Source organism: Pongo abelii, chromosome 2 (genome assembly GCF_028885655.2).
Source record: "Pongo abelii isolate AG06213 chromosome 2, NHGRI_mPonAbe1-v2.0_pri, whole genome shotgun sequence".
Taxonomy (NCBI): domain Eukaryota; kingdom Metazoa; phylum Chordata; class Mammalia; order Primates; family Hominidae; genus Pongo; species Pongo abelii.
Window position 1 is genome coordinate 185,073,896 of NC_085928.1, and position 26,061 is coordinate 185,099,956.

The following is a 26,061-nucleotide window of genomic DNA, read 5'->3' on the forward strand; positions in this document are numbered from 1 at the left end:
CCACTCCATACACTGTGAAGGTAGAAAGTATGTAAATTTGATAGAAGTAAGTACAGTAAATACTTCTAGAAACAAGCAGGAAAAGACACTCTGGAATCTAGGTGGAGGTGGAATTGGACAACAAAAAGGACCAAGAAAGAAGGAGCCCATGGCAGGAACAGGAATTATTTACAGACCCCTGAGAAAAAGAGTTTTGTGATATTAGTGAGACTTAAACTTATGTGGTAGATATCCTAAATAATACCAAGCATTCACAGTACCAGTTCAGGACACCCATAAAATTTGTTGCTTTGGTTCATACTAATCAGCTCTTCTGCTTGCTAAATCCTGAATTGAATTATATAATTCTGATATTTAAAAACTTTACCATAAATATAGGAACTCAGGTGGGCCCAACTAACCATCCATTTAGGGTGTGTTACATAAATTGCAGTTGCACACAGGGCCCCAAAGGTTGGCCTACTCAGGGAACTAGCAGGTGCTCATGCATATGCAAGTGATCTAAAACAAATTTACACGAACTGACTGGGTTTCACCAATGATTTTTTTTTCAAATGGTTTTGACTGCATTTTGCAATTTATAGCTCATTAATTTGACATTCTATAAGCATACCTTTTACATGTCATTTAGTGATCAACATAACTCAGGCTTCAGGGTAAAGTTTTAGTTTATGCTATCCAACTTGATTATCCACTGTGCCTAAATTCAGTGTACTACTCATTTTAGAGTAGGTACTGACTAATTTATTTTTCTAAAAATAAAGCACAAATAATAATTTCCTTTACTTTAGATATCCTATTTAATCTATTAATGAAGCATGAGCAACAAATAATTGTCATTTCTTTTATGTGGTTGATGTACAAAATTACAATTAAATAAAGAATTCTTGATGCATTTACAGACACCATAGCAGTTGCCAAGGCCATTTCACTAAAACCACAAATGGAAAAAAAAAAAAATCTCATCATACTGAAGAATTAAGTCAGGAAACAGAGTCTTCTGAATTACTATTTTTATAGTTTTATCTTTTGCCTTGCCCTCAAGTTGATAACATTAAAGCTTTCAACAACAAAAATTTATTCCACAAACATATACTTTATTTGTATAAAGTAGGTTTATACTGAAAAATTTATGTCAAATGTTTTTTGCCTATAAAGAATATTCTTAAACTTAGATTTAAAAATTCCTATGGGTACTATGTAGTTCACTGTTTCAGTACCTAAAGTAATACTCCACAAAGATGCATAATGAATGTCTTTTGATGATGCACTGACATTTCTAAGAAATGCCTTTGCCTCAAATCAATCCACTCAAACCAGCAAATCATCTGACATTGAAAGTTTCAGGAAACACTATATGAATATTTTTTCTCATTTTACAATAAAGATTCAATCATGGATTGTCATAGGAAATTGAGATTCTGCCTTATGTTTTAAAGCTAATCTGCTAGAGTCATTCATTTATTTTACTTGTAAAATAACTTTTACAAGTAGGAAAGCCTTTATATGTGTTCTTAATTCTAATAAGATCTGTACAATGTTTTCTACTGTTTGAGTTAAAATATTATCAGTAACATTACAGTCAATGAATCAAGTCAAACTTCTATGATAAACATTGTATTCTACAACAAACATTTGTAGCTCAGAATTATGATTACACATCACCAATTCCTGGAATATTAAACAGAATTCTTTAAGATGGAAAAGCTCTGTTGTTCTTTGAGTAAATAGACCAAAAATCATCCTGTAATAAGATATAGTGAAATGTAATAATGAATTTTATATAAATATTAGCCAAACTTCTCTTTTATATATCTGAACCATAGCTAATGATTAACAAGATGCTTCCCATTTTCAAAGGCATTTGGTACACAGCTTTATTTCTCAACATCTCCAGGTCTTTGTTATTAAAGCCTGAGGTCTCAGGTCATAGTTTAATTTAGTTAACCGTGTATTTTAAACTTGTAAGCTCCAAAAATATTTCTATTTTCTTAGCTCTATAGAATTCATGGAAAAAAATAGTGAATCACTACAATTATTATTATGAGTGTATCACTTACAGTGTGTTAGACTATGTTTTGAGCACATTAAATAATTTATCTCATTTACTCTTCATAATAACTTCAAAAATGTGGTACTGTTATTATTTTTGTTTGACAAATGTGAAACTTAAACATAAATATATTAAGTGTCTGGCTTAACTTACATAGCAAAGCTGTTATTTGAACCAGATAGCCTCACTATGAAGTCCACTCATTTAGAGATTTACAAGGGCAGAGCATTCATGTAATAAATTCTCTCATTATGACTGCTGAACAAGAAATTAATACTGTTGTGATCATATTCGTAAGTGGCATAAGTAATATGTAACATTTAAAAAACATTTTGTCTAATCGGTATTATCTAAAATATTTGCCAGACACTGTGTTAGACTAGGTCTGCAACAACCAGAGATTATATTTTACATATTAAATTTTCATTTTTTTTACATACTTATCTTTATTTCCTTATAATTTACTTTGTTTAAGCCAGTATTTGTGAAATAGCATTCAGAAGAATCAGTTTATTTTAAACTATCGTATGTTGAATATAGATGGATATTCATTATTATTAATCTAAGTCTGTCACAGTCCAGAAAAATACCGTTCAGTTCAACTTGTATCTGTTTTATTTTTATAATAAAGGGTTAAGTGTATGTGAAAGATAAATGTCTTAGTATGTTGAATTTTAAAAACTAGCCTTTGGTTGTAGGACTGGATGGAAAGAGATATCACCTAAGTGAATTAGATCTGTTGAAAATATGGAAAATATATTACACTTTTCATAATAATTGCGTTTTATAAAACAGACCATGTGGCACGATATAACTTGTAAGGGTGTTACAGATATTTCCATCCGTAGAAATGTCACAAGTTTCTATAACTTCCTCTGTACTAAAGTATATCTCTTTTAGATAATTATTCATTCAGATTATAAAATCTACTACATGTACTTTTTAACACTCACATGGGGTAATCTTAAAATAACATGACAATACAAACTAACCAAATCATGTGCATCAGTAATAAAAAATTGAATGGCATTATTATGTGATTATGTCGAAGACATGATGATTTTGCTGAATATTTGTCTTTAAATATAAAATTTTCATGTTACTAGGGAATTTGAAGCTTCTGATAAAAAGAAATACTATATGTCTTGGTCTCACAGGGCAGAGGTGTTTTTAAGACAGCTACATTCTTGGTGGGAACCATAGAATAATTTATGCTATCTCAAAGCTGAGTGTTACTAAAGTTTTATTTATTTGATAGTTTCTTTTTTGTCGAGTTTATTTTATATATATATATATATATGTTTTAAGTGAAGCAAACAAAACTATCAGGGCAGAGATTTATGTTTATTTTTGTAAAATGTCAATACTATTTTTAAGGCAAATAATTTTATAGAAATAGTTACTAATTTTATATATGTATATAATACATTTATATATACTATATTTACATATATTTGATATATAAAATATATAAGACATATATAATTGATTTTACCAAGCTAGTGATTAAAATGCTTTATCATATATGCCATTACATACTCATTTCCGTGGTAATTTTCCTGAAATACTTTGGAGTTTTTTACACCAAGTGACTTCATCTACCTTTATCCCAGATGTGACTCTGCTGGAAGATAGAATTTAGTGAAAATTTAATAATGTGTAATGAATCCAAAAGTGGTAGTAAGGGTGTCAGGCAGATATCCATCATGGTGAGGAGTTAATATCTGTATCTGCATTACATTCTAATTGATGGCTCTGTCTGATGTTTGAAGAGCATTAAATTGCTGATGTACATGTGATGGAATGCCTGTTGTCAGGCTAGAGATGAAAATTCTGCCTCACCATTGCAGTTGGCTTTTAAATGATTTATAGAGAGGTGACTTTGAATGTTTGTATTAGAGGTCAGAATTAGAGATCTCACATTTCTGTAGTAACTCCCATGTGCCAAGTCTTTTTTGAGCATAAACCAAGCTCCACGATTCAGTGTTTTTAAAAAAACCTTTAGAGAGAGAGACTCTGATTCATTAAAATGGGAGAAAAAAATCTAGAGAACTGCATGCAAAAAAATGTCTGAGTAAATTAATCAGGAAGGCATAAGCTGAACAGTTAAAGAAGTAAATATAATATCATTTCAAGATAACAGCAATTTACTGATGTTTAGGCCAAAGGGGAAAAAAAATTGACTAGTGCTAGGAAACTGCAGTTTATAAAGCACATTAAAATAAATTGGTTTCTAAAGTGTCTAAAGATTCTTTATTCTACTTTCTTCACATTTTTTTCTATCCTCTAGTATTTTCTTTTGACAGATTCTTTAAACCCAGTGAGATTCAGTTTCTTCCTCTATAAGTTAATCAGCTATCACCTAACCTATCTGAATAGCTATCATTAATGTCATACGTTACTTCCTTTCTCTGCTTGTCTTGATTTGACCAAAGACAGAACTCAAATGCTACACTTCCTTGAATCATTTTGGAAACAAGACCAAACAAGACGAGATGGAGGGAGGGAGGGAAAAAGAAAAGCAATGTAGAGCCATGAGAACATTTAGTATATCATGTGGTGATTTTTATATTTTAATCTCTACACATAGACTAAATGTTAAAAAAAAAAAAAAACCAAACACTATAGTGTGTGTGTGTGTGTGTGTGAGAATATTATACATCCTCCTGTCCATCTCCACAATGTCTTACAGAATTATATAATTAACTCCCCACCAATCCTTGACAGTTCTATCTCCTCTAAGAATAGAAATGTTCCTTCTAACTCATATAGCCTATCCACTAGTCAATAGATGCTTTAGGTTTACTATGTGGATGAATCCTGATGACAACACTACAAAGTTTATATTACTATTACACCCATTTCACATATGAAGACCCTGTGTTGTAGGGAAGTTATTGACCAATGTCACCTTTTCCTAGTTTTTTCCTCAGCATCTTTGTCCTATGTGTGCTATCCTCAGCCATAGCATACCACTGTAGGTTTTTCAAATGGGACATTCTTATTCTCTCTTTGTGTTTGTAAATTTTCCCCTTCCTGGGTATCCTCCTCTCACACCCTCCTCTCTTGCAAAAGCAACTTAGAGGTCACTTTTTTTGAATAATTATTTCTCATATTTTCTGCTAGAATCAATCACCCCTGAGTTTCCCTGATACTTTGCATGTTTTATCTGACTTTTTTGTTTGTTTGTACGTTGTCTCTCTGATTTTATGGTTCCCTATTTGTGGAATAAGGTCTTATTTATTTCTGTCTTCATTACCTATCTCTGCCTGACATGCTAGTAGATAATCATCTTTATTGAGTCAATGCTAGGTAAGAATGATTCCTAGATTTTAGGGTAGCATATGAAAATTCTAGTCAGAATTACAGTTTTTATTTTATACAATTTAATATTTAGTTATATTTGAACTTTCTTAAAAATTTAGGAAATTTTAATTATATGGGCCTCAGCTAGCCAAGATTGGAGGTATGTATGGCCATAATTCTGTGCATAATGCCACTGTGAAATCCTTGTTTTATCTTTTTCATAGGAATTTACTTGTCTACCACGATTCCTAAAGCAATTAGCTAATCAATTATCAGTTGAGCTGTGTTCTTTGCCCACCACAGTGGGACACACAGAAAAATCATAAAACATAGTGAGGGATCTGAGATCCAGCTGGGGTGACAAATCTAATACACAGACAATTTAAGTATAAATACTCTTAATCTGCAGCCATAATACACCAGTGGATTATTGAATACAGACTTAAGACCACTTGCAGTTAATTAGCCCAGTTTTCCTAATACCACTTGGCAGGATACAACAAGCTGTCATCCAAAGCTGTGCAGGGGAGAAGAACCTCCATCTGCCACTCCTGTAGCAAGGTTATGAAACCAAACTCTCCTAGGCTGGCAAAAGGCTTTCCTCTTTGGATTGATGCCATCCCAGACTTTTATTTAAAATTCACTGAGCCAGGCCAATTCATGTCACTAATTTCTTGGGACATCTCGGTCCTCTCTCATACTCTTAAAGTTGTGTAATCTTTCTGGTAACTTAAGAATCTGTAACATAACAGATTTTGCTTCTTGTAGAATTCATACTTCATTTAGTTGTTCTGCCTATTTTTGTAATGAATTTGTGTTTTTAAGACTAGCTCTGGCAATGTAATCATTCCAGGGTTTTTATTATTTTTTCCCTTTAACTTACCAAATCACAGCTTTGTTACTTTTGCCTTTAATTTTTAAAAGTTATTTTGTAACCATGAAGGTTTACTTTTGCCTTCTGCATTGCATCATCCTTCAATGTAATTGTGCGTTCATGACTGTTGTTATTCTCCTGAGCCTCAAAGATTAATGGTGTGCGTGTGTGTGTGTGTGTGTGTGTGTGTATGTGTGTGTGTGTGTAATTTTGTTTTCTCATAGCTTTCCCACTAAGTACCTTTTACTTTCATTTTTCTTTTGTCTTCCTTTCCTATAGTAACATCAACAGAAAATTGTAAGATTAATTAAATAAAATATGAGTTTCTATAGGGAGAATTTATTTCCCTGTATTATAATCATTAAGCACTCAATATGGCTTACTGTTTTGTTTTCACTTTGTTTTTTTAATTGTGTGTTTATTTTATTAAAATATATTTTTCTTATTTTCACAGGTAAGAAGATGGCCTATCAGAAGGTCCATGCAGATCAAAGAGCTCCAGGACACTCACAGTACTTAGACAATGATGACCTTCAAGCCACTGCCCTTGACTTAGAGTGGGACATGGAGAAGGAACTAGAGGAGTCTGGTTTTGACCAATTCCAGCTAGACAGTGCTGAGAATCAGAACCTAGGGCATTCAGAGACTGTAGACCTCAATCTTGATTCCATTCAACCAGCAACTTCACCCAAAGGAAGGTTCCAGAGACTTCAAGAAGAATCTGACTACATTACCCATTATACACGATCTGCACCAAAGAGCAATCGCTGCAACTTTTGCCACCTCTTAAAAATACTTTGCACAGCCACCATTTTATTTATTTTTGGGATTTTGATAGGTTATTATGTACATACAAATTGCCCTTCAGATGCTCCATCTTCAGGAACAGTTGATCCTCAGTTATATCAAGAGATTCTCAAGACAATCCAGGCAGAAGATATTAAGAAGTCTTTCAGGTAGGTGAAGAAGAAACAGATGTTGTTTGAATGCATTTGTTGGGAAAAATGTCTCACAGGGGTATTGAACTGATGATTTTGTCATGGTTCAAGTCAGTTTTGCAAGCTGAGAAACATAACTTATCACCACAACAAGAATAGAAACTTCAAAGAGGAGACCGCACATTTTCAGATTTATGGTACTGCAATATAAATTTGTGATGCAGTTTTATTAATTACTAGTAAGGATCATAACTACTATGGAGACTAAAATTCTCCTGCCACTGTATTTTCTCCCTCTTGGGGAGCCTTGTTAGGCCAAATTGGGATGCAAAGATTGCCACATATACAGGTAATAAAAACTAGGACATTAGCCATATGATTAAAAACTTTAATGACATCAGAATAAAATAAACCTGCTTTATGAGCTGAAGTAACTCTTCAAAAGCTTCACTGATGTCATATAACTAGTGGATAACTTGGAAAAGCTTTTTGTTATTTTATTAGCATACATGTTGAGTTGTAAAAGGTTTTCTAGTTTACATATTTAGTGAAATGAAGAACTAGATATGCAAGATGAGGTATTACCTTCCACGTATATCTTCTATATTTGCAGAAAAAGAATAGTCCTAGGTGAATCATGTATGTTGTTTGTAGGTAGAGAGAGTAGTGAGGTACTACTTCTCCAGAATATTCTTTCTGGGTTACATTGATTTGTTACAGCCAAGATGTTGGCAGGTGTGCATTTCTGGGAATTTTCTAAGGGAAGCATGTCCACTGAAGATGTGTCACTTAATTCATGTACTGAAATACCAGGTGTACTGGTGTTGGTGGATTCTAATCCTCTAATCCTCTTCCTGAAGATTAGACCTCAGTGACTGATAGGAATGTGTTTCCTATACCCTTCTGTGTCTGCTATTCCATTTTGTATAAGCATCCCTGGACATTTAATATGTGGATAATAACACTTTTCATGATACTTCCCAATGTAAAATTGTTTACATTGAGCTGAAAGATATGCTGTTACCTTATAATGAATGATTGTATCATTCAAGACCCAGTGAAGACATCGGAAAACTTCCTGAATATTTAAAGTAGAGAAATGCTTCCATCATTGATCAGGAACTGATAAGCCAATCAGGGGATACTCAGGTAGCCCAGAGATTCACAAAATGGAGCCATTACTAAATTTAGTCTACAGGGAGAAAGTGTTGGGGCTGGAATGTCTGTGCACACAAGGGCAGATAGGGGGACATAACCTCAGCTGGAGACACCACTGAAGACAGAGAGAGGGAAATACCCCAGCTTCTCTTTTACTCCTGCCACTAAGTGTCCTAGCAGTTGTCCTGTTGGCTGAAACCAGCAAGAGACTGCTGACTTACAACCTGAGATACTCATTCTGAAGGGATCCGCTGCCTGCAATATAGGCTGGAGCAGAAAAAGGGAAAGTTGTAGATAAATCTAACTGGCTCAGGATGTTATTAGAAAACAAACCAAGAAAATAGAAGAACTCTTTAAAACTGTTTTTACTTTAACTTCATTACGGACATCTGTTCTATTACAAAATGTCTTCTGGAAAAGAATCCATAGCATTAATTTCTTTTTAATGTTAAGGACAATTATGTGTTGTTTTTTTTCCCTGAGCATCTGGTTAGTTTTTAATTTATTGACACAATGAATACCATAACCTAGTCTGCTTCCTTTTTTACTTTGACTCTTAGTAAGTTTATAATCAAATTTGTATTTGTAAGTTTATAGGAACTTCATAACATGCATTTTATTTACAAACTAAGCTACATTATTTATTGTCCCTCCTTATATAAATTTGGCTTTCTTTGTCTTACTTGTTTTAATTCTTTTTTCAGCACCGTAGTCATCTTTAAAAGCTGGCTTATGTCCTCTTTGCAAATAGGCAACTGATTATAAAATTTAAAATAAAATAATTACATTAAAATATTCATTATTTCTCTCAGAATGGAAGCTGCATGATGGTAAGGATTATATTCCAGTCTTACACTCCAAAATCAACAAAGTAACATGTATGTCAAAGCTAGCTCTGAAAGCATAACCACTAGCAATTACACTCCCAGCTAATACTCTGTAGTTAGACACAGATTAACAATTATGGGTCCATCAAGTAGCCATATTTGTTTTCTCTATTGAGATAACATACTTTCTTCTTCAAAACAATTGTATTTTTGGTACAAACATCTTCATAAACATAACAGCTCCTCATCCAAAAATAACTTCTCCCTCAACAGTCATCCTAACCACATGTCATTATGAGTCTGTGTGTTTACTGAGCAATCTCAGCCTTAATTCTGTACCTCCTAGTAGTAGTAGATTCCTGCTATTACTTTCCATGAATTTATTAACAATTTTGTGCTCTTACTGGCCCACTATTTTGTTCAATTGCTGTATCTATTTTCTATTGGTTCTCTTTCCTGGACATGCTCTAAACCTATGTCGGTTCTTATCAAATAGCCTAAAAGTTGTGCAATACAAAATATATTATTTTTATAATAGACTGCAGACTCTATGAGAGAATGGACTAAACTTGTTTGTCCACCATTAAAATGCCATCATCTAATAGACATTGAGTAATTATTTTTTAAAGAATGAAATGAATGCATGAATAAATGAGAAACAGATCTGTGTTTATCAATTATATTATGTATTTTAAAAATTATTTTATCATTTATACTTTTCATATATTACAATTTATACAAAATATTATGAACATAGTATTTATTTATATTATATGATATAATTATTTTAAGTTATATAATTATATTATGATTACTCAAAGGATAGCCTATGCTCTGATTTTAAATAAGTGGCAACTTATATCAAAACCAGGTACTGTAAAAATATTAAAGTGTCACTACTGATGCTTCAGTTCCAGTTGAGGCATAAAGACAATTGATGCTACATTTCTAAGACCAACATGTAGCATGTAGAGCTTTGAAAAAAATGGTAGTATGGCCCCAGAGATGATTATCCATTTTTGGCTTATGAGAGGTTGGAGAAGCAAAGGCTAGGGAGAATGGAGAAAGTGAAGCATTTTTGAGAAAGTTGCTGATGTGGTATAAGTCCCAGTCTCTTCTCAAGAAAGATGCCTCAAATCCAGTGGAAAAAGTTTAACAAAACTATTTGGAAGATGTAGTGGTGGCAAAACTACTTGGAATAACTTGATGTCTTTCTCATTCAGAGAATCCAGCCTCCTACCTCTCATATCTAAGTGATAAGAGATTCACTGGCTAGTTGCTGATAAAAGTGCAAAAGAAGGCCAGGCGAGGTGGGTAATGCCTGTAATCCCAGCACTTTGGGAGGCCAAGGAGGGCGAATCACCTGAGGTCAGGAGTTCAAGACCAGCCTGGCCAACATGGCAAAACTCTGTCTCTACTAAAAATACAAAAATTAGCTCAGCGTGGTGATGGGCACCTATAATCCCAGCTACTTGGGAGGCTGAGGCAGGGAGAATTGCTTGAACCCAGGAGGCGGAGGTTTCAGTGAGCTGAGATTGCGCCATTGCACTCCAGCCTAGGCAACAATGTGAGACTCTGTCTCAAAAAAAAAAAAAAAAAAAAAAAAAATTGCCGAAGAAGAGGTGGTTGTTTTAGGTGGCGTACGGCAAATCGTATTTCTGTGGATTCTATCTGGGTTGAGAGGGAGAGAGCCAGAGGGCTTGGAGAGGGAAGAAGCTTGAGGTGTGTTCAGAGGCCTGGGGGCTGTAAGCAGGAGCTGGAGGAGGGTATATTATTACTCATGTCAAAGGAAAATGAGAAGTCTCCAGTTGTAGAATAAATGAGTCTCCAAAAAACACACAGAGCACACACCAGAGAAAATTTCAGCTGAGAACTCATCCTGAGTAAACACGTTCTCTGATTTGCATTGAAGTGTTGATCGTCAAAGTGATTTAATCCTTTTGCAATTTATACTAGCTTTTGTTTTTATATTTGCATCTTTTCCCAATGCTAATTGCTATATTCTCCAATACACTATTCTTCTATTCCTATTCTCCAGGATGAAATGTCATTATTATCCTTTTGTGGACAAGAGATGTTTGTGACTCTCTGTCAAGTGCTTGTCCCTAATCGAATCAGCTTAAGCCAGTTGAGATGCTGGTTATCTTGTATAAACCATGTTTACCTAGGATGGTTGAGAAAGCTCTTTAACTTAGAAGAAGCTTGAATGTCACAGGTACAATGTTTCATTTCTATTATATAATAAAGCCACTAAGCCTTTAATAATGTATTTTTTATTTAAAGAAATGACATATACACACACATATATAATTGCTGTTTTGCCATCGAAAGTAATGGCAAAAGCCACAATTACTTTTGCATCAACCTAATAAATTCTGAACATCATAAGCATATTTCTGAGCAGAGTAAGTATGTTGAAAACTTCAAAACATAGTTTGAAAATATAATATTGTAATAATAAGATATTTGAATGGATAAATTAATGAGGTTTAGTTTCTTTTTGAATGCAGGAATGTGTTTGCCTTTGACAGCTGTAGATGCTGTGAAATGGTGAGACAAAAAGGAGAAAATGTGTTGTATTCTAATTATGGCTAATATAATTTCCTTTTCTTAATGGAAAGATCATTATGGTTCTTTCTAATTATAAGTGCAATATGTACAGAAAATTATAAAGAATAAAGTAAAAACCATCCATAATCCTACCTCTTTTTAAAAATCATTGTTATTTCCTTCTATCATTCCCTATCAATCAGCAAAATTGTATTAGGCCATGTATATTTTTTAACACCTGCTTTAGAATTTTTTAAATTAAAATATTAGAATCACTTTTCAAGCCAATAAATATAGATTTAAATTACTACATAAAATACTGCCTGGTATTCCATTATATGGATGTCATGTAGTTTAACCTATTTCTTATAAAGGGACCTTTAGGTTTCCTCTGTAAACATTCTTGTACATCAATCCAAGTGTGCCTATTTAATTATTCCCTTCTGATAAATTCCTGGAAACAAATCACAGCTTCAAGGAGTTCAAATTTGTGTAGTTGTTTGCTTTGTGTCACCAAATTGTCTTGCAGAACCACCAGCCTTCCAGGTCCTTATTTTTTATTTGTTTTTGATAGGCCAAAAAGAATGTTGATAAAAGTTTTCTATATGAATTGACCACGTGCATTTCATTTTTCATGTATGAATTACTTTTTAAAGGAGTTTCCCCTTGGCTTTTATTTGTTCTTTCCCATGGTATTTGTAGGTTCAGAAACCAAAATGTCATAATAGTAAAGTAGTCAATCACAGTATGTATGGTACCCCATCTCTTTGGATTTCTCTTACTAGACACATTTTATTTTCTGACTTCACAAATGAAATGAATAAATAATAAAATACAATCTCTAGAGATGTATCTATTTTTAAATGTTTGCATTATTTGGACAGGGCAATATTTTTTATCATTGATACAAGTAAGCAAGCATGAGTTAATTTATACTGTGAAATGATCTTTATAAGCAATATAAAAGACCATATTTTGTTAGCTGAGGGTTAACTCTTCAAAACGTTTAGAAAATGTTATAAATTGGCCAGGCACGGTGGTTCATGCCTATAATCCCAGCACTTTGGGAGGACGAAGCAGGCAGATCACGAGATCAAGAGATTGAGACCATCCTGGCCAACATGGTAAAACACGGTCTCTACTAAAAAATAAAAAAAATTAGCCGGGAATGGTGGTGTGGGCCTGTAGTCCCAGCTACTTGGGAGGCTGAGGTAGGAGAATCACTTGAACCCAGGAGGCGGAGGTTGCAGTGTTCTGAGATCCACCACTGCATTCCAGCCTAACGACAGAGCAAGACTCGGTCTCAAAAAAAAAAAAAAAAAGTTATAAATTATCTTCAACAATATCATGATGAATAACATCTTGTCTGGAAACCTAGTTTAAAATGCTTCAGATATAGGCATATTTTAGTAATTACTTAATATAATAAATTGAAGTGGATTCCTAAGTCTCATTTGTTTTCTGTTCTTCCGAATGTACTTTTACAAATGATCCTCTCCCTTTTCTCTTTCTTCTTTCTCCTCTTCCTCCTCCTCCTCCATTACTCCCTTTCAGCAACTAAATAGTATATTTGGTTATCTTATGTGTAATATGGGTGGTACATCTTGTAGTACTAATTAAACTTTACTATTGACATTATTTGGTTAGGTTGTCTGGCTTTAATGACATTAAACTAAAGGAATGACAAATTTACTGCATATATATATTGCTACTTCCCGTGTCATGCTCCATGTCCGTGAATCATAGCACTCTTTATCATTGTACTCAGACCTTGCCTCAGAATCCTTCTCCAACCAACATTCTTGAAAGCCCTTATTAATTTATCAGAAGTACACAAGAGAGGATTTTCCATTCTTATCCTATGATATAGCTATGATGGATCAAAAGATACAAATAAGTTCATTTAACATATAGGGATGAATTTTTCTTTTCTGGAAAGACAAATTCCATAATTTTACCAGGACAACTATCAACAGCAAGAAACACAACTTATGACCACTCTGTAATGCCAAAGAGTTCAAAATCTTAGAACTCTTCATTTTGACATTTAATATATTTTTATGGTCTTTCCTGACAAAATTGATCTCCTGAAAGGAGAAAATCTCTGTCCAGCTACCTAGAAACAAAATATATATAATTTACTTTTTCACCTATGTCTTTCTCACCAGTACTAATTTACCATCCCATGATATAAGAAAATAAGCACCTGGGCTGCTTTCCTGTCCCCTTCTTTTAACCCAGACATTAGGTTTGTTTACTTGTTACAGTGTTGGTGTCTTTCCTGTACAGTTTTCTCATTTTTTTAATCTCTCCCTTTCCACACTGCCACCCATGTTAACTTCTTTCCATTCAAGAACCACTGCACTTCATTTACCAAAGAATGTATAATTGAGCAAGTTTCCTGTTCAAGACAGCTGACAACTTATACATTACCTCCAGTCTTAAATGAGGGAGGCGAGGTAGTCCTTACCTGTAGGTAAACTGGCTGTGGAATCCATGAAGACCCACAGAGTGTTTTTATGGTTATCAGGGCACTAGAAAGGCTAATATAAAATAGTGGTTTGTCTCTCCTCTGACCCCACAAGAATATATTTTTCACAAACACAAGATTTTGCTGTTGTTTGATGATGGTGATGTCATCAGCAACTGTTCTCTTCTAGTCTCCAGCCTTACTTTCCAACCATTTTTTTGGCCCCTCTTCACATTATTGTTGTTATTATTATTATTGTTTTTTTGTACTTTGTCTTCTCTATTCTTCATGTTTTTTGTCCCTCTCTAATTTCAGTATTAAAATGAATGAGAGTAGGAAGATTGGGAGACATGAAGAAAGCAATAAAGCAACTGCTATTTTAATTAGAGAAAAACATGTAAATGTATGCACGTAATTCAGTGTATGCAAACGATAACAGAATGAATTTAATAGTAATAGAGTGATGGCTCCTAAAGGAAGTAATTAGCTGTCCTATCATTGATCTCTTCAGATAACCAATGTACATTGTCTGAAGTTTAATCAGAAAAGGAATACATAGGATAAGATTGATTTAATTATGCATAGCGTTTCATTGCTCTGAACCTTAAATAAGGCAACTTCTTAACTCGGAGTTTCTCAGTGTTATGCAGAATGGCATTAATTGTATTAACTGGATTCAACTCACAGACGCAAGCTTATGCCCATCACAATCCTTAGGTATTTGGCTAAAGCAGCACCCACCAATGGGAAGAGTAAAGATTGTTGACAGTGGGGCCTTTGACTGCAATAACTTTCTCCATCTTAACCTGTTAAAATACTGTAAAACACTGTTTGAAATCTGGCTCAGGTGCCCACTCCTTCATGGAAATCTCATTGATATCCCATCAGCTGAATTCTCTGTTTCCCTTTGCAACCAACAGTACTTCATTTCCTCTCATTTTGTTGGCATGAATCACTTTCTGTTTCACAGTGGAGAAAGAACTATGGGTCTGAGTTTAAATAGCATGTAGGCACTCAGGAAGTCTTTACTACATGAGAAAATGAACCAGAATACAGATCTTCTTGATAAGCCTTCATGTCCATGTGGATTATCACTTTTTTTGAAAATGAAAATAATGTATACTTCTGGTTATTTATACCTCCTATTGAAATTTTAATCATACATATATATGATTCACATATATATATATAAATGTCTGTGTGTGTATATATTTATATATAAATTTATATTTTATACATTCATATATTTATATATTTATATATAAATTTATATTTTTAATATATTTATAGATTTATATATATTTATATATTCATACACATATACACAAATCCTAATCCATGCCTTAGAAATTAAGCAGGATATTTGAGAATACTCACACACACACACACACACACACACACATCCCTTTGATTTTTAAACAAATTTTATATATGTACTCATAGCATGTACTAAAAAAGTTGATTTTGAAGATAGAGGATTTTTTTTCTCTCACATAAACATGAGCTGGATGTCTATTATATTCCAGGCACTTGGCTAGTCACTCTATAGTTTTTAATGACATTCTGTTTAATCTTGAGAGCATTCTTTTTCTATAAAGAAGAAATGAAAATAAAGATTTCACAAAAGGTATTTCCATGATCACAGGTTTTCAGGAGGTACAAAGTGGATCCCCTCACAGGTCTTTTTATATCCTGCTAGTTTTAGCTTCAGGAAGAGGTTGTCTCAGTCTGGGCCATTTCTGCCTAAAGGTTTGCTTTCTTACTCTCAATGGTCAAGTTCAAAGGATTCCGTCTCTTTCTTCCTCAGCCCCTGTGCATTCACACATGCACACAAATTATTTTATCCATTTGGTTACAAACTGAAATTAGGTTAATTACTTTCCTAGTAAGCAAATGTCCTTTTCTTAATCTTTTTTATTAAGTCTATCTGATGTAAAGCATCAGGACTAAGTTAGAGTGTTAAGGATCAAAATCTTGGAACCGTTAATTTTTCTAATTTATGTTGTATTATTAATTAGTGGGATCTATTTTACATAATTGCAATGATTATCTTCTACTGTCAATGAACTATTTCCATCAGATAGATCTGGATCATCTGTGATACTGGCTGCCTATTCTGAAAATTCATCAACCTTAGAGCTAGTCACATTTTTCTTGTATCTTTTTCCTGCATTGACTATAATATGCTTTTCCATCCATCCACTTCTTGATCTTATTCGTTCCAAAAAAGGAACAGAATCAGTCAGTTGTAGTACAAGGGAATAACAAATGTTTTACTTTGAGAATCAGATATGTCAATTTCCTGTGGATTCATTTGACTTCCCGACACTCATGCTATAGAAAAGTTGGTAATGATCACATATAGTAGAGTGCAGTGTAAGTTAAACATGTAAAGGTTGAGGACTGTTTGCATGCTTCTCTCTTTCACGTTCCTGTTTAATGTCAATGAAATCAAGATTCAAGTGGCAGACATGGTCCTTTGAAATTTGCAATTTGAAAATCCTAATCCATGCTTTAGAAATTAAGTAAGATATTTGAGAATTTCATCTAAAATCGTTAATTCCATAATCTCATAGGAGTGATTTACAGGAGAACATTTAAATTAAAATACATTTTAAAATAGATTATTTATGCAAAATGTATCGAATCAATTAAATATTGTACTCACTTAAAAATTTATCCAATGGGTATTTCTAGCTAATGAGAGAGAAAGTAAAGTTGCTGGGCAATTCAGGTACCAAAAACAGATGATGAACACCCTCACTCTACTGTCCCCATCCTGGGAAACTATCACTGAATGGATAGGTAATTTCATTTTTGCAAATTGTAGATGCTTACATAACCAGTTTAATGTTTAATTTTATGTAGCAACTAGGCTAATACATGGTATCAAATGTTTGGTCGAATATTATTTTAGATGTTTCTTTGAAGGCATTTTTAAGATGAGATTGAGATATAAATTAGTAGGCTTTGAATAAAGCTGATTACCATCCGTAATGTGGGTAAGGCTCATCCAATCCATTGCCAAAGAGGTAATTCAACCAGCAGACTGCCTTTGGACTCAAATTGTGTTCTTCCTTGGGTCTTTAGCCTGTTAGCCACCCTGCAGATTTTTGACTTGCCAAACATTCACAATTGTGTGAGTCAACTCTTTAAAATAAACCAATCTAGCTCTCCTCATACACAAGCACACACACACACACACACATCCTATATGTTCTGTTTCTCAAGAGAACCCTATTTTATACATACAGATTTAGATAACTGAAATAAACCAATGTAATATGGTTGCAGTTTTAAAATTCTAGAATAATTTAGTCAGTCCTTACGGTTTAACTAATAATATGAAAAATTGATATTGAAATTTTTAGAAATTACCAATGTTCATTATTATCTTTATTTCATTTAAAAATTGCAGATATTATTTTTTATGTGGTAATATTAAGTCTATGAAAGCATAGAATTTGAAATTATATTCTACGTATCTAACAAATACTTCAAATATATTACTAAAAATGCTTAATCATTTTCTTCAACTTATTCAGTTTGTGGCATCAAAATATAATCAACTCCCCAAGCAAAAATTCACTTTCCAAATTTCACAAAGTATCATTCTTATCTATAAAAAAATGGTATTGAAGTTCTCTTTCCTTTCATTATAACTGGAGAAAATATATTAAATTTTATATGCCTGATTTGGGAAATCAGTTTCTATCTTCAGTAACTGATTGTGTGTTATATCTGGGTCTTTTACAAATGAAGTGCACTTCTATTGCTTAAAAATTGCTTTCCTGTGCAACATGATGTAGTAATGAATTAAATCCAAATGAGCCTTATATTCACAGTGTCATAATATGTAACTCGTCCCCTGTGGAACTTTATTATCTAATACAAGGCAAGCTAATGTCTTCCCCTCATGGCTCACTTCTCAGAAGGGTATGCAGCTTTCTGTATTATAAAGAAAGAAAACTATGATTTGAGATCAAATTACCTTTTTATAAACTCTCTAAATCACAGAGAGCACCTTAACATGTCCTGAAATATGCAAATCTAATTCTGATAGAACAAGAAACAAAAGAAGCAGTTCCAGTTCTATGGAGTACATTTATATCTGTGAGAATAAAATGAAACTGAACATATTTCTTTGAACAGAAATGTGTGCAGGTGATTTTACCTTCAATAAAAATAAAACAAGTGTGGGTGTTTTCTCTCTATTTCTTTGGTTGATTTCATCATATTAACTCTATTCTGTAGGGAACAACTTGTAAGATCAGCCTGTACCAATATTGTAGTTCAAGCTGCTACATAGATTTAAAAGCTCTAATTTATTAGCCTGATAATTTTGTAATTTGATGAAACACATCAGATATTCCCTTATTATAAATTCCTTAGGCTTATCTGAAAGGTATATTTTAATTAAACTGGATATTTCAAAATATGTCTTGCTATTTCATATGGGCAAAGAGCAAAGATAGACAAATATTTATTCTATTCCACTGGGACAGCCAAGAAAAATTGTGTCAGGTTTTTATAAGCTGTTATTTCTTGTGGTTCCTGAAGGTTTTTCTCTTGGGGGTGGTCTGGGCAGATTTTTTTTCTTCATCCTGTTTGTGCCGTAGCTAGATATGAGTCAGTTGCTGCTGGGTATAACATGTGGTCCAGATCTAAGCCTTCCCTCCACTTTCTTATTTTAAGTAGAGAACAAATTCCTATAAGATCTGTTTTCGATGGTTTAATTTTTAAATTATATTTCAATCAAATAATTAAAATCGCATACAAACATAAGCAAATTGTCTATATAGAACAGTGCAAGGGAGTTAGAATCAAGGTCAAAGCTATAAACTATTATGGGGGAAAGTAGACACCTCAGCTTTCTAATTTAATGATTCATGCTGTTCTTAATCAAATTTATATTCCAATTTAAAAGTAACACCTGATAGCCTATCATTGCAAAATGCATTAAAGGTCTCTTTTAATGCCAGTGTATTTATTCATGTTAACAAATATTTATTGAGGGCCTACTGAGTGATGGGTACTGAGCTAGGTACTACAGACAAAGCAGTGAATAAAATATACAAGATACCTGCATTTATGGTATTTATGTTCCCATTGGCCAAACCTAGACAATAGGAACATACTTGTTTATATAAACAAAATATAATGACACAAAATCACACATTGTAGTAGGAATGAAGGAAGGAAAGAAGGAAGGGAGGGAGGGAAAGAAAGGGAAGGAATATAGTTTACAAAGGTATCTAGATGATTATTTGGGATGCAGTGGTCAGTTCAACTTCAAATGAACACTTACTGTGCTCTATGAGGGTGGATCAGCCCCTCTTTGCCTCTTCAGAGATTCTAGCATTACCCAGCAACTAACTGGTTGGCAGAGCCTGCCCCACTTCTTAACTTTGCAGAATGCCATAGAGCTGTTTCTTTACTAATTTATTTGGTTTTGGCCATCATATTTACAAACAATAACAAAACAAACAAACCCACTCCTAAAGAGCAAGTCAACAGAAAGGGCAGGGGAGGAGCATATGGTGCTACATTCTCCCCTATTGCTGAATTTCTATTCATTTGTAACATTCATGTGGAATTTTACTTTTCCAAACAAGCATCACTGTTCCATTCGTACCTCTCTCTTTAAAAATATTAAAAGTACAGTAATTTATTTAAAGTTCTACTTTTCTTCTCAAAATAGCCTCACTTCAAAGGATTGCCTCGTCACTTTCAGTTATTGTGTTTTGGGGCACTTTTCCCATAAATTTCACATTACATACAGAACTCATATGGTATGAATAATAAGAGAAATATATTTCTGATTCTTCAGTCCTATTCTAAAAGAACCAAGTTAAGGATGATATGTTAATCCTGGATTCTTGGTTTCTTCATTTCATTTTAATCAGTTGCAATCATTTAAATTAGTTGAACTTTGCTAATTGTATACAGTTATGATGACCAGTGGTGTATGTTAACTTTTAAAAAATACAGGCCATATTAGTGAGGAAAATTCATTTACAGACATGGAAATTAAACAAAGATGTTAACATCAATTTTCCTAACATCAATTTATACTGCAATTTCAGCCCTTCATATGTATAGGGACAGGGTTTTGGGAAGGCATTCTGCTGTAGCCTTTTCAGTTGCCCTTTTGACAACTTATGGCCAAAGAGGGAAGAAGTTGGGGCCAGAGGATTTGATAACACTCAGTGTGTTCTCAGAATTGACAGAGTGGTACTTCTGTGGTAATCATGAAAGCAGAAAAGATAATGATTGCTGACAGTAATTTTCATTTCAGAAATAAAATTATTTTTCTATTTGGGAATCAGAGCAAACTGAATAATAAGCAGTACTGATATTACTACAATAACCTATAAGCAGAAAGATAAATTTGGGGATTGTGGAAAATGTCACTTAGAAAATAATTTGCTGATTGGTTCACAAAAAAAGATGTGAAAATAACACAGGATGACCAAAAACGTTTAGTAAATCTAGGTAACAATTTGGGGTCAAAGAAACAAGATAATGACGAGAGAAAGAAAATGAATTAAAGTTGTTTTTATTTTTTCTCCCTGATGGTTCCAGAGGGTTCCTTGACTAAGTGCACCTGGGTTAGAAAGTAATCTAGGACCACAACATTACTCTAGTGTCTAGTTTAGAAAATTCTTAGAAGAAGGGAAGAAAAGAGGCTACAGTCTAAGCTAATGGGAGAAAGAGTCAACAACAGTGCAGTTGAGAAATGACCATTCAGCTATTCAAATCTGAGAGGCCACCTCGCATATCCTGTGTGGGGCTATGTCCAGGTGCGGGGAAGAAGGTGATTCTTTGCTGTAGGGAATATTTATCCAACCTAAGTCTGGTTCTGGAAAATGAAGTCATAATGTGGATTGGAATCCAAAAAGAGCTACAACACTTAGCAGAAAATCAAACACACTTCTAGATCTCCCTTGGCCTTGGAAAGTTGCCCAGGACTTTCCAGAATCTGTACTTAAACTGTACACTCAGTGTTTAATAGAGGTCACACAGAATTTTTTTGTGTATTAATATAACTTTGTCATAGGAGTATTTATGTTTAGTGTTTCTGAAATTCTCCAGAGTTCTGGGAAATAGGAATATGCACCTAGAACTATTGTTGAAATACCAACTCACGAGCTACAATGGTAACCTAGATATCAACTTATGATCTTTTTCAGATAGCTTCTGGCAAAATTTTTAGGAAAATAAAATAAATAAAATTTAAAAAACAGTTTTCATTTGCTCCAGAGTTAGTTGTAACCTAAAGCAATGGCTCAGACTTCAGTGGTGGTCTACACACGCCCTTAGCACAGCTCACTTCCTAGGACGTTTAGACTTAGTTTTCTCTTGATCCAATGCTGCTGCCTTCTCTAGTCAGACAGTCAGGAAAGGGAAAATTAGGGTCATTCCACCTATATTCATATTCCCTGTAGTGCCAGTACTATATTTCGGTACGGGCATTTCATGTTCTTGTGAAGATTTGAAATCAGGGGAATTTATATCACAGCAACACAACCAATTTGGAAATAGACTTGAAATTGGTCTGCCTGGGATCAAATCCCAACTCCATTACATCCAGCTAATGTAGTGGATGATCTTAAACAATATTCTTAAATTTACAATGACACAGTTTCCTCATTTTTAATATGCAGCTAATAATGGTCCCATCTTCAAATAAATGTGTAAATACATAAATAAGATTTAGATGAGAACCTGACACATAGTAAACAATATTACCTGCTATTTATGATTACATTATTTTTGTTAATAAAAGGTCTTCAGCCATTCTCCATCGGTGATTCCTCATCGACCACCATCCTTAGTAGGTGAGCTTCTTGGAGTGTTGCCCAGCCCATGTCTCTTTGGTGTCTCCCACCTCCTCTCAACTTTACATTCTTTTCCCCAAATTCTTGTTAATACATTTTCTCCTGTCTCTTCCAAGTCATACTTAGGGTCTCATGCTTCATATTCCAAGTATTTTCCTTAATAAAGTTCTCTCTCTCAAAATTTTGATGACAACTAAGATAATACTGTTATATTTGTAAAGTAAATTTTTATTCCGCTTTATAAGTAAGTCCAAATACTTTAGGTCCCAACACATATTTAGGGGCAATTCAGGCAGTCTACTGAGTTATACTCCTCTGTCATGACATTAGCTAGATAATTCCTATCTGGCATTAGGTAGATAAGAAGCAGAAGCCCATTCTTCTTGATTCATACTATAAAGGCACATAAACATCCAGATGTTACATAGGGATGGCAATTTCCAGTTACAGAATTATTAATAATTTAGTTGAATTAAAACATATTGAATGCCTAGTCTGTACATGGCATTCTGTTACATGTAAAATTTAGTTAATACAAAGATGGATAGATCCTTTAGGAACATACACCCGTATGAGAGTTACATAAATGTCTAAATAACTGTAATATAGGCATAATGACATCAGTGCAAAGATTGTAGGAGAGAAGGATATAAATTCTGATAGGGTAGAGTCTGTTATGCTTTCCAGAAAAGATGGGCATTGAAGGCTATAAAGGCTTTAGATAAATTAATATATAGATATGAGACATGACTTCCAGAAAGGTTGAACAAACACATGGAGGTAAGAAAGCACAGAAAAGTAAATTAGGGTTGTCGTGAGTGTGCCTTTTTTTGACAAAATATTAGTTTGTAAAATATCAGCTTTCAGAAGTAGATTAGGATAATTTCATGGAAAGTTTTGGAGAAAAGGTGATGGTTAGAATTTGGTTCTGAATACCATGAGAAATCAGCAAAAGATTCTGAGTAGGAAAATTATAAAATCAGACAGGGTAACTCTCTAAATGATAGATTAGAGACTGAAAACAAGAAGGACGTTGCAGAGCTGGTTACAGGTGTCCCTTTCATAGTAGCTACTTCATAAATATTCATCAAATGTATGGTCAGTGAGGTATGTGCTGGTAGAGCATCTGTGCAGAGGTGCAGACAGAAAGACAGATGCCAAAATGAGAGGCATACTACACAAAATTGCTTTTAGATTTTAATCAAAATCACCTGCCCAATTTTGATTAAAACCGAAATTCTTAGGTTTTGGAATAACAGCATCTATGTCAGTTTTTCTTGCTAAGATTCTATCAATGTCTTTGAAAGGTCCCATATTTTACCGAGCTTCCCAGCTAACAAGTTAGCTTGCCATAGTTTCTTGGATAGTTGCAGAAGACATGAGACCCCTGGGTCTAAGATGAGAGAGAGTTTATCACAGAAGAGCAAGCAGCGTAAGAATCATGTTCGCAATAGTGTTTTGATCCCCATTTCCCACAGGTGATGAGAAGAGGTTAGTTAGACCCTGAACATGCAGTGGTTGTATAACAGGAGAGGAAACTTGTGCTTAAGGATCCCCATTTTTTTATGCTGGACAATAAGTATGCCTGCCTATTGCCCTTGAGGGAGATACTATATTCATGTTTTCAAAATTGTAAACAAACCCAAAGTTTTCTCTGGAGAAAACACTGTCTCTGTTTTTCAAGGCTGTTTGTTACATACGCAGTCTTGGAAAGATAGTCTTGAAGAAAGGTAGTTTGTGCCTCTGCTCACAGGATGTGCAAAAAAGTGAGAGAGAGTCTCACATAGAATCAAATGTTATTTTGTCTCAAATTTGTCAGGTCTTAGTAATTTACTTAAATGTATTTAATATCTGCTTCCTGCAAGTACCATTTGTTAGGAAGTAGGAGTGGAGGTATCAGAGAAATATAGTACAGTCTCTGGTTTCAAAGAGCTGAAAGCCTTAGTGAAGGATAGAGAGGAAAATATACCACCATAGTGGAAGCTGACAGTCATAATTGTACTAATGCAGATATAGACAAAATGCCCTCTGGAGAAAGACAAGAATTCTCATTGGAGGACTATTAAATCATATGGATGTGGCAGTATTGATTGCTAACACTTGGATTTAGCATTACAGCAAAAATAACTCTAATAAATCAAACTCAACCTGAGGAAAAACCTGAGACCATCTGGCAGGGATAGAGAATACTAATAGATGGAATTAGGATTTCTGCTATAAGGTGCCCACTTTAGGCTTTGGGGAATGTATATTATTAGGCTAAAGTATATCTATTATATCTTTTATTGTCCTAAATACATAATTATTTTCTAAATATACGCTAAACATATAAGTGTTTTCCTTTTCTTAGAGTTACTTAGAGCACTGCAAAACCAGCTATTCCTTATGATACTCTGATGAGGCATTACTAATCACCAGGTGGCAATTAAAAACAGTGAGGCAGACTATTAAAACTAAATGGATATTCTAGGATATGCTCTAGAACCTAAACCTTTTAGCCATGATTCAAATGTCACAGTAATACATTGGGACTTAGAAAATCTTAGAGTGAAAATTATGCCTACAATATGAAGAGTGAGACATTATTTACTACATAGTGCTTGTTTGTGGAACAGGAGGCTTAGACTCATTACAGTATATAAGCAAGGAGAAAAGTTTCTAAGGTGACATATGTTGGCTATGGTAATTCATTTTGGCCAAAACAAATCACAAAAGAAAACTTTATAGTTTTATTTTCTCTTTATGAATTACATTACTGGTTTAACTAATCTGGATCCTTTCCTAGATATGTATGGTAAACTAAAATATCTGAAACTGAAGCACTTATAAACTTGGTTTTAAATGAACAATAAAGATGTTAAAATGTCACACACTAAATGATAAAATATGTCTATCAACCTACTTAACCTGTCATATTTTTTACATATTAGACTTATATTTTCAGAAATAAATACATATTTCTTCATAGTTCTTAAAATTACCTCTGACTCCTAGATATAGAAGTTTTGCTTCTGAGAATAGAGCTTGCCTTGTCTGTCATAGGCCTAGCAAACAGACCAACATAACTTATTTATTTATTGTGAGCATTGATTTGTTATGCTTGTGATTTTTTTTTTCAATCAAACTCCATTATTGATGTCACAAAGGTTAGGTACAGTTTCTTGACATGTTGGCATCAAAATCTCTCTGAGGCACATGACAATTAGCATATATATAAACTTGATTTTTTTAATAAAAGACGCTAATAAAATACTTTCACAAGTCACATGTAAAACTCTGAACATTTGCAAATAGCAGATAACAAGTGTATCCTAATAATACTTTCTTACCCAATTTACAAGTATAATGTTTGTGTAAAAGAGAATGCTATTAAACAGCAAATGTAAATTTCTTCTATATTTTAATGGGTTAAGAAGCCACTTAGAAAGTATTTGCTAGGCATATGGGTTGTGAAACTCTCAAGGCCATTAGATGAGGAGGAAGTAATGAATGGTATTTCTGCTTGGATAGGATATTTCCTTATTTTGCTTCTCTCAAGTCAGATTTTAAAATTTCATCAGATGAGATCGGGCACATTCACGGGAAAAAACAGAATTTTAGACCAATATCCTTGATGAACATCAATGCAAAAATCCTCAATAAAATGCTGGCAAACCGAATCCAGCAGCACATCAAAAAGCTTATCCACCACAATCAAGTTGGCTTCATCCCTGGGATGCAAGGCTGGTTCAACATATGCAAATCAATAAACGTAATCCATCTTGTAAACTGAACCAAAGACAAAAACCACATGTTTATCTCACTAGAGGCAGAAAAGGCCTTCAACAAAATTCAACAGCCCTTCATGCGAAAAACCCTCAATAAACTAGGTATTGATGGGACGTATCTCAAACTAATAAGAGCTAGTTATGACAAACCCACAGCCAATATCATACTGAATGGGCAAAAACTGGAAGCATTCCCTTTGAAAACTGGCACAAGACAGGGATGCCCTCTCTCACCACTCCTATTCAACATAGTGTTGGAAGTTCTGGCCAGGGCAAT

The 26,061-nt window shown here is 33.8% G+C and overlaps 1 protein-coding gene across 14 annotated transcripts in view; it reads left to right on the forward strand.

Annotated features, from left to right (window-relative positions):
• Positions 1-26,061, forward strand: part of NAALADL2 (N-acetylated alpha-linked acidic dipeptidase like 2) — a 1,370,084-nt gene that overhangs the window by 657,502 nt on the left and 686,521 nt on the right. For all 14 annotated transcript variants that reach the window (XM_063722339.1, XM_063722336.1, XM_063722335.1 and 11 more), the window contains one exon: positions 6,688-7,189. In XM_063722339.1, coding sequence (XP_063578409.1) covers positions 6,696-7,189 — 494 coding nt within the window. In that variant the 5' untranslated portion in view covers positions 6,688-6,695. The remainder of the gene's footprint in view (positions 1-6,687; positions 7,190-26,061) is intronic.